Source organism: Mesoplodon bidens (genome assembly GCF_964165515.1).
Source record: "Mesoplodon bidens genome assembly, chromosome: 6".
Classification (NCBI taxonomy): domain Eukaryota; kingdom Metazoa; phylum Chordata; class Mammalia; order Artiodactyla; family Ziphiidae; genus Mesoplodon; species Mesoplodon bidens.
The window spans coordinates 45,143,676-45,157,315 of NC_138162.1; the positions used below are offsets into that span (position 1 = coordinate 45,143,676).

The following is a 13,640-nucleotide window of genomic DNA, read 5'->3' on the forward strand; positions in this document are numbered from 1 at the left end:
TTACATTTGTGTACACATGTGTATACATATACATGTCCAGTGTCACTACTTAAAAGGCTAACTTGGAGTATGTCAAAGTTTGATGGTAGACGTGAGTGCATAAACTGCAGGTCTCTGGCTCTCCATTTCTGATGCCACTTTCATAATTTATGTTCCTTCCCTTTTCATTTGAGGACTTTTGGTCTAAAGAATAATGTACTTAGTATCTTGGCATTAGCAAGATGGCCATATCCCCTTTCAGGAAGGTCTGTTTCCAAGGCTTACTGGTAATCACTTTTAATAAAATTCTATCCAAGTATCAGATGTTTTTATTATTCACTGATTTGTTTAATAAAAATTTTGAATAGTTTATCTATTTGTAGGCAACTGGCTTCTCTGTTTTTGAGAAATAGATATTACTTTTTTTGAGTTTAAAAAGGTATTATTCTTTATTTTTAAAAATAGTGATAAAATATACATAACGTAAAACTTACCATCTTCACTATATTTAAGTGTACAGTTCAGTGGCATTAAGTACATTCACATTGTTTTGCAACCGTCACCACCATGCACCTCCAGAACGTTTTTCTTTTTTCTTTTTTTTCCACACACACACTGTATTTTATTTTTACAAGAGATAAATAAACTGACACCAAGCATTGTAAATGGATGACCACAACAAAAGCAACGATGATTGCAATTACCAAACACGAAACACACTCATATTATGTCATAATCTTGACATTCAGTCCAGTAATCCTCCACTGTAACAGCTCCTTTACTTTGCAATGAAAATTGATTTGTATATTTTTTGCCTCTGAGTCCTTGTGGGATTTTTTTTTATTCAAACAGAAAGTCACAAAAATTATAATCATCCTCATCAGTTCACTCAGTCCCATGTAATTAATTTTTTTTTCATCTTGATCTTTTGTTAGCGCTTTTATGAATTCATCAGTTTTCCATTAGAGTTCTGAAAATGCTTCTTCATTCAGTTCAGCAGTATAGTCAGCTACCAGAAACCTGTACTTGTCAGAGTCTTTTCCATGAATTCCTTGAAGATGAAACCCTTTTATAGGAACATTTTTGCAAAAGCATCAGAGTACACCCAGAACTGGCTGTAAATGACAAAAGACTTAAAAATGACCATGGTTAAAGATTTGATGAAAGTTCATAATAATGCAATTGACAAGGAAATTTAGTTATTTCTGAGATATACATTTTAAAGTAATAACTAGAATTATGACTTATAACATTATACCAGAACATACAAGATTTTTGGAAATTTCATGTAATGTCTGAAACATTTATATTAACATATTTCCATACAAATAATCCAAAGAAAGTTTAGTATTAGTTGTTTTGTTTGTTTGTTTATATTGCAGGTTCTTATTAGTCATCAGTTTTATACACATCAGTGAATACATGTCAATCCCAATCACCCAATCCAGCACACCACCATCCCCACCCCACCGCGGTTTTCCCCCCATGGTGTCCATACATTTGTTCTCTACATCTGTGTCTCAACTTCTGCCCTGCAAACCGGTTCATCTGTACCATTTTTCTAGGTTCCACATACATGCGTTAATATATGATATTTGTTTTTCTCTTTCTGACTTACTTCACTCTGTATGACAGTCTTTGGATCCATCCATGTCTCAACAAATGACTCAATTTCATTCCTTTTTATGGCTGAGTAATATTCCATTGTATATATGTACCACAACTTCTTTATCCATTTGTCTGTCAATGGGCATTTAGGTTGCCTCCATGACCTGACTGTTGTAAATAGTGCTGCAATGAACATTGGGGTGCATGTGTCTTTTTGAATTATGGTTTTCTCTGGGTATATGTCCAGTAGTGGGATTGCTGGATCATATGGGATTGCTGGATCATATGGTAATGCTATTTTTAGTTTTTTAAGGAACCTCCATAGGTTCCTTAAAAAACCTATGTATCACTTATGAATATAGATGCAAAAATCCTCAACAAAATATTAGCAAACCAAATCCAACAATACATTAAAAAGATCATACATCATGATCAAGTGGGATTTACCCCAGGGATGCAAGGATTTTTCAATAGCAATGTGATGCACCACATTAACAAACTGAAGAATAAAAACCATATGATCATCTCAGTAGATGCAGAAAAAGCTTTTGACAAAATTCAACATCCACTTATGATTTTAAAAACTCTCCAGAAAGTGGGCATAGAGGGAACATACCTCAACATAATAAAGGCCATATATGACAAACCCACAGCTAACATCATTTACTCAAAGGTGAAAAACTGAAAGCATTTCCTCTAAGATCAAAAACAAGACAAGGATGCCCACTCTTGCCACTTTTATTCAGCATAGTTTTGGAAGTCCTAGCCACAGCAATCAAAGAAGAGAAAGAAACAGAAAGAATCCAAATTGGAAAGGAAAAAGTGGAACTGTCACTATTTGCAGATGGCATGATACTACACATAGAAAATCCTAAAGATGCCACCAGAAGACTGCTAGAGCTCATCAATGAATTTGGTAAAGTTGCAGGATACAAGATTAATATACAGAAATCTGTTGCATTTTTATACACTAACAGTGAACTACCAGAAAGAGAAATTAAGGAAACAGTCCCATTTACCACCTCATCAAAAAGAATAAAATACCTAGGAATAAACCTACCTATGGAGGTAAAAGACCTGTTCTTGGAAAACTATAAGACACTGAAGAAAGAAATTGAAGATGACACAAACATATGGAAGGATATACTGTGTTCTTGGACTGGAAGAATCAATATTGTTAAAATGACCATACTGCCCAAGGCAATCTACAGAGTCAGTGCAATCCCTAACAATGTAATCGCTAACAAAATACCAAAGGCATTTTTCTAGAACAAATAATTTAAAAATTTATATGGAAACACAAAGGACCCTGAAAAACCAAAATCATGTTGAGAAAGAAGAACAGAGCTGGAGGAATCATGCTCCCTGACTTCAGACTACATTACAAAGCTACAGTCATCAAAACAGTGTGGTGCTGACACAAAAACAGACACATAGATCATTGGAACAGGATAGAGAGTCCAGAGATAAACCCACACACTTATAGTCAATAAATCTATTACAAGGAGGCAAGAATATACAATGGAGAAAAGACAGTCTCTTCAGTAGCCAGTCCCGGGAAAACTAGACAGCTACATGTAAAAGAATGAAATTAGAACATTCTCTAACACTATATGCAAAAATAAACTCAAAATGGATTAAAGACCTAAGTGTAAGATCGGATACCATAAAACACATAGGGGAAAATGTAGGCAGAACACTCTTTAATATAAATCATAGGAGTATTTTTGGATCCATCTCCTAAAACAAAGGAAATAAAAGCAAAAATTAACAAATGGGACCTAATTAAACTTACGAGCTTTTGCACAGCAAAGGAAATTATCAACAGATCAAAAAGACAACCCACTGAATGGTAGAAAATATTTGGAAATGTATGACCAACAAGGGGTTAATATCCAACATATATAAACAGCTTATATAACCCAACATCAAATAAACAAACAGCTGAATTAAAAAATGGGCAGAAGAACTGAATAGACATTTCTCTAAAGAGGTTGCTGATGGCCAACAGGCACTTGAGAAGATGCTCAACATCTCTAATCATCAGGGAAATGCCAATCAAAACCACAATAAGATATCACCTCACATCTGTCAGGTGCTATCATCAAAAAAAATGGTATCATCAAAAAACACAAATAACAAATGTTGGCAAGGATGTGGAAAAAAGGGAACCCTCATACAGTGTTAGTGGGAATGTAAATTGGTGCAGCCACTGTGGAAAACAGTATGGAGGTTTCTCAAAAAACTAAAAATGGAACTACCATATGACCCAGCAATTCCACTTCTGGATATATATCTGAAAAAAACAAAAACACTAATTCTAAAAGACGCATGCAGCCCAGTGTTCATAGCAGCATTACAATAGCCAAGATATGGAAGCAACCTAAGTGTCCATCAACAGATGAATGGATAAAGAAGATGTAGTATATATATACAATGGAATACAACTCAGCCATAAAAAGTAATGAAATTTTGCCACTTGCAGCAACATGGATGGACTTGGAGGGTGTTATGCTAAATGAAAAAAGTGAGACAGAGAAAGACAAATACTGTATGATATCTCTTATATGTGGACTCTAAAAAATACAACAAACTAGTGAATATAACAAAAAAGAAGCAGACTCACAGATACAGAGAACTAACTAGTAGTTACTAGTGGGGAGGGGAGGAAGGGGCAATATAGGGGTAGGGCAGTAAGAGGTACAAACTATTAGGTATAAAATAAGCTACAAGGATATATTGTACAATGTGGGGAATATAACCAATATTTTATAATAACTGTAAATGGAGTATAACCTTTAAAAATTGTGAATCACTATATTGTATACCTATAATTTATATAATAGCGTACATCAATTATACTTCAATTAAATATTTTTTTAATTAAAAGCATCTTGTAAATTTAATTTTATTGCTTTTGTGGCCTTATTGGATTTTAAGTTGTATATCTGTTTTAGTTTTGAGATTTTTCTAAGAACTCTAACAAAAATATAACTTGTTTTGTATTTTTACATATTTAATTGTAATGAAAATATTCTTCAGGCAGATAAGAATAGTTTACTTTTAAAAGGGTATGTATATAAGTTGAGTTTGAGAAAGTCTGATCTATACCTATATTTTTTAGATTCTGTATTTTCATGGAAGTGATTTTTCAATCAGGATTTTTTTCTCCTTCATTCCTTATCAAAAATATGAATAGGTTAAAAAAATAAAGTTCTGACTAATCATGACATGGAGCTGAATTTGTACTATATTATAATGAGAATGGTTTCTTTAGGTTCCTTATAGATTGACCTAAAATCAGTGTCAGAAGGAGAGTTTTATAAGTGATGAGACAAACAAAAAAATGTACACAAAAATTCACACACAGCCAGCTAGGTAGATTGAGATGTGGTATGAAATTCCTGTCCCAGGAGACTTTATAATTGAGCAGCATATTTAGAAAGAGTTAGGTGATTAAATTACCTTTTTAGTTAACTTTAAATATTTGATAATGGCACCAAAATATTTTTGACTTCTCAGATTTATATGGCTTATATTTGTATTTATATTAAGATTACCCTCTCTTTTCTAAGAACATTCATCTCTTATTATTTCTCGTATCTGGAGACTTATATACCCTGCCCATTTCCTCTTTCTGATGACATCATGTAGGCCAAGTGGCTAGGATGCCCAGTGTGTAGTAGGAACTAAGTAAGTTGTAACCCTTGTTTTATTTCAGTATAAACTTAGATATTTATGGGAATCAAATGGAAAAGCAAAAGTAAATGAGGTAATTAACATTTATAAAATGTTGGAGTTTCCCAAGTGGAAAGATCCATAGAAGTCAGGAGTTCTAGCCTTTGTATGGGGCATCTCCCTATGAAACCTCTCCCATAGGAGTCTTTCCAGACATGTCCCCACTTAGTGGCAGAAAATTCATCTCGTATGCCAGACCATTCCAGGGCCACACATTTCTGATTGCCTGTCATTTTTCACCATGTTGATTAGAGATGTGATTCCCAGAAAAGTTTATCAGTTGGCACTGAGACAATATAGTCTTCCTGTGTCCGCTCTTCAAATATTTGAGGAGAGAAACCATTACAACTTAAGCCGAGTGCACTGAAACATTTCTCAGACTGGAGGGTTTAAAGTCTCAGGTCATAATAGAGGTATTATCCAGAAATGGACATGCTGTTCAAAATATGGTCTGACCACATTAGAATAAAAAGGTTCACATGTTCTATGTACATTTTTCTTAACACAACTTGAGATTGCATTTACATCCTGGGCATTCTAATTCTTTTTGTATCAGGAAATAAAGAAGGTGATTTTTTTTAAATAACTTCCTTTATTAAATGTTTGATTTAAATGTCTTTATCTTAATTGATTGTTGCATAGAATGAACTATTGCTCTGAGCATTTTATTTCCCCTGTTGCTTAATCATGGAATACACTGTGGCTCTTCGCAAGAACGAGAATATCAATCAGTCTTCTTGATTATGTTGCTGTCTGATTCCATTGCTGTGTCATCTTGAGCATCACCAGCCCTCAGGTACAGCAGTCCTCTCCTTTGTCACCAGGTCATCCCACTCTTCCTACATGGATGAGGACTGTGACTCTCTGGCCCTCTGTGATCCCATGCAGAGGATAAATTGTGATATTGACAGCCTGCCTGAGAGCTGCTTCGACAGCGGCTTGTCTACCCTGAGAGATTCCAATGAGTATGACTCGGAGGTGGAGTACAAGCACCAGAGGGGATTCCAGAGGTCACACGGCACACAGGAGAGCTTTGGGGGTGATGCTTCAGACACAGACGTAAGCCCCAAAGTCATTTCTCTCCTAGGCCTGATTTTCCATAGAAATACGTATCTCACCCCGTTTGACCCTTATCTGTCATGGGCATTGTTTTAAAGGTTATACATGTGAAACATAGTTGGGAGAATGTTTCTCCCTATCAAGTTAGGGAAAACTCTCACAGATTTCCTTTTGCAGCCACTCTGTTCCATAATTGCATTGACTGTTGATTCAGCAGCATATTTTTCTTCTTTTTATTTCATGATGTATGTATGTAATGAAAGACTTTGGTTTTTAACGGCTGACTTAAAAAAAAAACAAACAAAAAAACAGGTTCCTGATATAAGGGATGAAGAGACGTATGGCTCAGAAGGCATGGCTTCCATCCTGGACTGGAAGCCGCAGGAGTCTGCTAGTGAAGGCAGTGTCATTAGCTCCTTGAGAAAGCCCATCTCAGCACTTGCACCACAGGTAGGTGGTTTCAGAGACACTTTTATTCATGAACACTGTTCATCTTCATGCCATATAACTTACTAGGAAGAAAGCTGGCACTACCTTTGTCACTCACTGTGGGTTCCTTCCCCTAGACAGACATGGTGGATGATAACCATAAATCTTCCAGCTCACAGAAGGCTTACAAGATTGTGCTGGCTGGGGATGCTGCAGTAGGAAAGTCAAGTTTGCTCATGAGACTTTGCAAGAATGAATTTCAAGGAAACACAAGTGCCACCCTGGGTACAGTTCCTTTTTCCATGGATAATGGGAAAATGACCTTCTTTAGGTTGATTCTATTTTCGTTAGGGATTATATACAGACACACGGATCTCTCTCTTGATCTCTCTCTTTCTCTCTCTCTGTATAATAAATATGTATATAGGTAGAGGTGTGTGTGTGTGTGCACATGCACTTGCACACACACGTGTCGTCCTCTATAGAATAGCCCTTTGTTTTGGCTAAGGCCTAAATTTGGGAGAGGAAGACTAGCAAAGGACTTGAGGTATCTGCTTACCCAGTGAGATCAACCAAACAAAGTTTAGAGCCAGAGATGACAGATTCATTTATTCAGCAAGCATATCCTGAGTCCTGCTGTGAGCCACATACTGTTGTAGGCACTACGGATACACAATAAACAAAGTCGACTAAATCCCAGCCCACAATGAGGGAAATGGATGAAAAACACATTTTAAAAAATGAGGTTTGGGAGAGGTGCACTTTTACACAGGGTGCCCAGGGAAAGCCTTTCTGATCAGGTGTCATTTGATGTTGATAAAGTGAGCTTATCGATAGCCAGTTTGTCATTAAGGTCAAAATCATAGCCGGGTGTATGTTCCCTCCCCTCCTTCACAACGGAATACATGAGTAATACCTCTCAGAACAAGGAAAAAATAGGGTCCTCATTTCCCAAATTTGCATAGTAATCAGTAAAAGGAATTGAAAGAAGATATGCAAATTATCATTTACTTTTCTTCCTTATCTAAAGAGTTCTTATTTTGATAACCAGAAACCTTAGAACAGATTACCTTCTTCACAATGGATGTCCTTCTAAATTTATGGTTCTCTGTTACACCCTTCAAGATAACAAAGCTGAAGGTTCACTTCAATTTGATTCATAAAAAGCCTACAATATTTGGTTCGGTTCCTAGAGAGCCTGGCATATATATACATCATATACATGTACTTATATACATATACATACACATGTATATACCTGTATATATACATATACATAGGCACATTTATGTGCATGCACACACACAGATATAACTGAGTCCATCTAATTATGTGGACACATAAAACATAGATTTTCCTTTTGTCCATAGATTAAATCCTTCCCCAAGTCAGCCAACCTGCAATAAGCATCTGCACGCACATGTGTGGTCTGACTTATAATTAGTATGTGAAGGTCACTGTCCTTGAAGGCCAGGTTCATTCCTCTCTGTCTTGCCGAACTTTGGCTTATTAGATTTGTCTCATCCTAGAGAGGGCTTGAAAGTAAAAACCAATGGAATTATTTACATCGTGTTTTCCATGTTCTCTTATATTCCTTTTCAGGAGTTGATTTTCAAATGAAAACTCTCATTGTAGATGGAGAGCGAACAGTACTGCAACTCTGGGATACCGCTGGCCAGGAGAGGCAAGTGCTTTCCATAATGCTTTGGGTTCCGCTGAGTTGCACAGACAAGCCTTGTAGGATACTTGGGGGTTTTTGGGTTTTTTTTTTTTTTTTTTTTTTTTTTTTTTGCGGTACGCGGGCCTCTCACTGTTGTGGCCTCTCCCATTGCGGAGCACAGGCTCCGGACGCACAGGCTCAGCAGCCATGGCTCACGGGCCCAGCCGCTCTGCGGCATGTGGGATCTTCCCAGACCGGGGCACGAACCCGTGTCCCCTGCATCGGCAGGCGGACTCTCAACCACTGCGCCACCAGGGAAGCCCCCTTGGTGGTTTCTGTACTCATATAATTCTGATAGAGCACGTTAGAATTTCAAGAATGCTTGTTTTTTTCCACATCCTTTCCTCCTTCGCTGATCCATCAGTCATGTGAAGAGGATCTTTAAGCTTCCTTTGAATTGGTGAGCCACTGAGAAAAAGAGAATGCCCTATCCTAAGGAGAAAATTTCGGAGAGGCTGCATTCCTGAATGTGGCAACAGCGTGAGGAGCTGCATAGCTGGGGCACCACAGAAGATGGAGAGGAGGACCTGTCAGTTCCCCGGTTCAAGGGCAGGGACACAGACCATTGATAAATAGCAGACTCGCATCTGGCCACAGACAGTACCCTGTCTTTCACTGCTGATGGCCAGAGCATCAAGCATAGGTTTTAATCATATCTAACTCTTAGGGAACAGACTGTATCCAATTGTGCACCAAACAAGTATGGGGGTACCTGCCGACCTCTGTAACCAGGCACCATTCAGGGTGTTTAGATGCAACGGTGAACAGGTGGACACAGCCACCTGCCCACATGGAGCTCATATTTTCTAGCAGCATTTGAAAAATATGTGTGGTTAACATAGCTATTTAAGATCCTGTAAAATACTGCACTCAGTTTAGGACAGATAGGGTGAGGTGTCCTCTTCGCCTGGTGAGCCCCCGACACCCTGTGTGTGTGCCCTGTGGTGTTCCACATGGTTAGTTCTTCTACCACCCACCTACAATACTCCCTACCCACCAGCCAAAAAATAATTTTTCTCTGATGTGCCTCTCCTTCCATCCTTCACACACACCCTTCTGTGTCCCACAGCTGGGTTCTGGTAGTGTGTTGCTGAGGCTGAAATTTTTAGAAATTATGATCTCAACCTTGTCCTGGCTATGCTCTGGGGTTTGTAGACTTTCTTGGGATTATTTGGTGGAGAAAATGATTGGCTTTTCTAAATCACTAGCCCAGATTCTTATCCTGTTACCTTTCACCAGGTCATTCTAGGCCTCGGGGATGACTATTTCACAGTAAGAGGTTGCCATTAGATTCTTCTCAATGGGGGCTTGTTTTAAAAGATGAGGGAAAAGGGTGAGCATAAAGGAGATGAAAAATGAGGCAGCACCAAACTGACTGATGAGAACCATTACGTGCTTTTCTCTCTTCCAGATTCAGAAGTATTGCCAAGTCTTATTTCAGAAGAGCAGATGGTGTTTTGCTGCTGTACGATGTTACGTGTGAGAAAAGCTTTCTTAATGTACGAGAATGGGTAGATATGATTGAGGTAAGAATTCAAAACAGAGAACCAAAAAATTACATAGGAGAGCTACAGCCTGTCTCAGGAAATGCTGTTTCTCTTCTTTGTCAAAACGAACTCAATTACAAGCCACTGATCCAGGCTCTCAGGAAGAACTGGATGTGAGAAGCGGGATTCCCAATGGCACTTGGCAGTACTGGTCTCCTCCTCAGTAGCTGGGCAAGTTCCCACAGAGCTAAGGACACTACTAAAGTGAGCTTCTGGGGTGGGGAAGGTGGGGGAAACTCCTGGGTTTTCTTTTTTTTTTTTTGCGGTACACGGGCCTCTCACTGCTATGGCCTCTCCCGCTGTGGAGCGCAGGCTCAGCGGCCATGGCTCACGGGCCCAGCCGCTCCACGGCATGTGGGATCCTCCCAGACCGGGGCATGAACCCATGTGCCCTGCATCGGCAGGCGGACCCTCAACCACTGTGCCACCAGGGAAACCCTCCTGGGTTTTCTTATAGATATAATCAGAACCTGATTAGCAGCAACTGAAAATTCAGGCAACCCAAAAAGGGGAAGCAGCTCTCACAAACAAGGGGGGTGATGGGGCTGGGTGTGTAGTGTGACTAGAGGTGTAATAGGGGTTTCCACATGTGCTAGAAGTATAGGTGAAACACTACCTGGGTGTGAGCTTGCACCAGGTCCAAGTTCTATAGGAACTGTGTTCTCAACCTTATTCTGGCAGTGATTTGGGTCTTTACACACCCCCAAGGTACTACTGAAATACCAACTGGTATTTTAAATGTGTGGTAACTATCTGTGCTTTCTTTTGGTCAAATGAGATGGTGTCTTCCATCTGAGCCACTTTCATATCCTTTGTTTCATGGTAAATAATTTTTTAAAGTAGGAAATGATTTTGCCCACATGTAGTGTGCTACCAACGGTTATTAATCACCATAAAACTACAGTTCAAGCCATGGTTCAGCATACTCTTGGAAAAAAAAACAAATCTAGTGGTTAATACAATTTTTCACGTACGTCTATGATCTATAATTTTTAACGGCATTAAGTGCAGAGGTGGCTGAACAGAGAACACTGCTGCCTGATCTCAGGTTGGCCTCTAGTTTCTTGAGTTGGGCCTATTTCATACCCTATAAAACACCAGAATGAATGTTCTCTTTCTAACTAAAGAAATGATGCAAGAAATGACTGATTGAAATTGGCAATAAGACTCAATGATGAATATAAATAAGCATTTTGTTCAACTGAAATATCATGACTTCAAATTATTATAAATACATCGTAAGGGTTGACATTTATGTAGTATTTTTATTTCACAAAGTTTTCCACATGTTATATTCATCTCTGTAACATATCTGAGAAAGGAAGAAATGTAATGTTATTCTCACTTTTTATGAGAAACCTGAGGCAGAGAAAGTGTATGACACTGGCTTTTAGTTATTTAGAGGTTAGGAGTGGAAGAGGAATTGGACCTCCTGATTCAACACTGGTTGCTCCTTTAATTAAGCTCCAGAGTGAGCAGCAGGTTAAGAAAAAATCCATTGATGTCAAGAAAGAATCTCCGAGGTAGTTAGTGCATAGAGGAGAGGGATCTACTCAAGGGAACAGATTAACCTCCATGGAATAGGCTGGTGAGTTCAGAGAAGAACAAATGATCCCAACTAACTCATACCCACAGATATTTAAGATCTATAGCAAAACGTTTTATTGTTGAAACTGTTGGACTTGGTCTTCATTTTAAGACTTTGGATTATACTCAAGAAAAGGAGGCACAAAAGGCAGGGTCATCCACAGGGTTGAAATAGCCCCCTCAGTGACCAGCTGTGGCCTGTGCCAGGGGCCCTACTGCCATAATTTGCTAAATGATTAAGCACCTACATGTGGTAAGTGACCTTCTTAGCTATTCATGTTACCTTTCATAGGGTCTAAAAAGGAAGAAAACTGTATTCAAGATGAATTCTTGAATTTGTTATTGGAGAAAAAATTAGATACCACTGGGCATTTGACTTTCACTTATCACAATGAACCTTCACCACGGCTCACCTTTTCTAATTTGCGGAAATTCCATGGGGGCAATTTATATAGCCACTATAATATAGGTCGGAACTAACTGTGAGGTTGTTGGGATAGGCAAGAGGATTGAGAAGCAGTAGAGTGTCAGTGGTGAATGAACGCTCTGAATAATACACTTCAACTGAAAACCACTGGGTTGACTGGTTCAGGATGGTGGAGTAGAAGGACATGCACTTACTCCCTCTTGTGAGAGCACCAGAAGCACAGGAAGACACTGGAACTCACCAAAAAAGATACCCCATATCCAAAGACAAAGGAGAACCTGCAACGAGATGGTAGGAGGGGCACAATCACAATAAAATCAAATCCCATAACCGCTGGGTGGGTGACTCACAAACTGGAGAACAGTTATACCACAGAAGTCCACCCACTGGAGTGAAGGTTCTCAGCCCCACGTCAGGCTTCCCAACCTGGGGGTCTGGCAATGGGAGCAGGAATTCCCAGAGTATCAGACTTTGAAGGCTAGCGGGATTTGATTGCAGGGCTTCGACAGGACTGGGGGAAACAGAGACTCCACTCTTGGAGGACACACACAAAGTACTGTGCGCATTAGGACCTGGGGGAAGGAGCAGTGACCCCATAGGAGAGTGAACCAGACCTACCTGCTAGTGTTGGAGGGTCTCCTACAGAGGCAGGGGATGGCTGTGGCTCACTGCAGGGACAAGGACACTGGCAGCAGAAGTTCTGGGAAATACTCCTTGGCATGAGCCCTCCCAGAGTCCACCATTAGCCCCACCAAAGAGCCTCTAGGCTCCAGTGCTGGGTTGCCTCAGGCCAAACAACCACCAGGGAGGGAACCCAGCCCCCCTCATCAGCAGACGAGCAGATTAAAGTTTTACTGAGCTCTGCCCTCCAGAGCAAAACCCAGCTCTACCCACCACTAGTCCCTCCCATCAGGAAACTTGCACAGCCTCTTAGATAGCCTCATCCACCAGACAGCAGGCAGCAGAAGCAAGAAGAACTACAATCCTGCAGCCTATGGAACGAAAACCACATTCACAGAAAGATGGACAAAATGAAAAGGCAGAGAACTATGTACCAGATGAAGCAACAAGATAAAATGCCAGAAAAACAACTAAATGAAGTGGAGATAGGCAACCTTCCAGAAAAAGAATTCAGAATAATGACAGTGAAGATGATCCAGGACCTCTGAAAAAGAATGGAGGCAAAGATTGAGAAGATGCGAGAAATGTTTAACAAGACCTAGAAGAATTAAAGAATAAACACCTAGAAGAATTAAAGAACAAAGAAACAGAGATGAACAATACAAAAACTGAAATAAAAAATACACTAGAAGGAATCAGTAGCAGAATAACTGAGTCAGAAGAACGGATAAGTGACCTGGAAGACAGAATGGTGGAATTCACTGCTGCAGAACAGAATAAAGAAAAAAGAATGAAAGGGAATGGAGACAGCCTAAGAGACCTCTGGGACAACATTAAACACACCAATATTCACATTATAGGGGTCCCAGAAGGAGAAGAGAGAGACAAAGGACCTGAAAAATTATTTGAAGAGATTATAGTCGAA

At 39.4% G+C, this 13,640-nt stretch overlaps 3 protein-coding genes across 3 annotated transcripts in view; 1 reads left to right on the top strand and 2 right to left on the bottom strand.

Moving 5' to 3' along the window:
• RASEF (RAS and EF-hand domain containing) overlaps positions 1-13,640 on the top strand; it is a gene marked incomplete at its 5' end in the record, with an annotated part of 85,579 nt that overhangs the window by 50,298 nt on the left and 21,641 nt on the right. The window contains 5 exons of the mRNA XM_081236784.1: positions 6,150-6,384; positions 6,697-6,834; positions 6,951-7,098; positions 8,416-8,497; positions 9,945-10,059. Of these exons, the coding sequence (XP_081092910.1) occupies positions 6,150-6,384; positions 6,697-6,834; positions 6,951-7,098; positions 8,416-8,497; positions 9,945-10,059 (718 nt within the window). The remainder of the gene's footprint in view (positions 1-6,149; positions 6,385-6,696; positions 6,835-6,950; positions 7,099-8,415; positions 8,498-9,944; positions 10,060-13,640) is intronic.
• Positions 7,140-13,640, bottom strand: part of LOC308618776 (uncharacterized protein) — a gene marked incomplete at its 5' end in the record, with an annotated part of 106,785 nt that continues 100,284 nt past the window's right edge. The window contains one exon of the mRNA XM_081237053.1: positions 7,140-7,475. The remainder of the gene's footprint in view (positions 7,476-13,640) is intronic.
• LOC308618645 (uncharacterized protein) overlaps positions 10,537-13,640 on the bottom strand; it is a 129,414-nt gene continuing 126,310 nt past the window's right edge. The window contains exon 5 of the mRNA XM_081236786.1: positions 10,537-12,372. Within this exon, the coding sequence (XP_081092912.1) occupies positions 12,256-12,372 (117 nt within the window). The 3' untranslated portion in view covers positions 10,537-12,255. The remainder of the gene's footprint in view (positions 12,373-13,640) is intronic.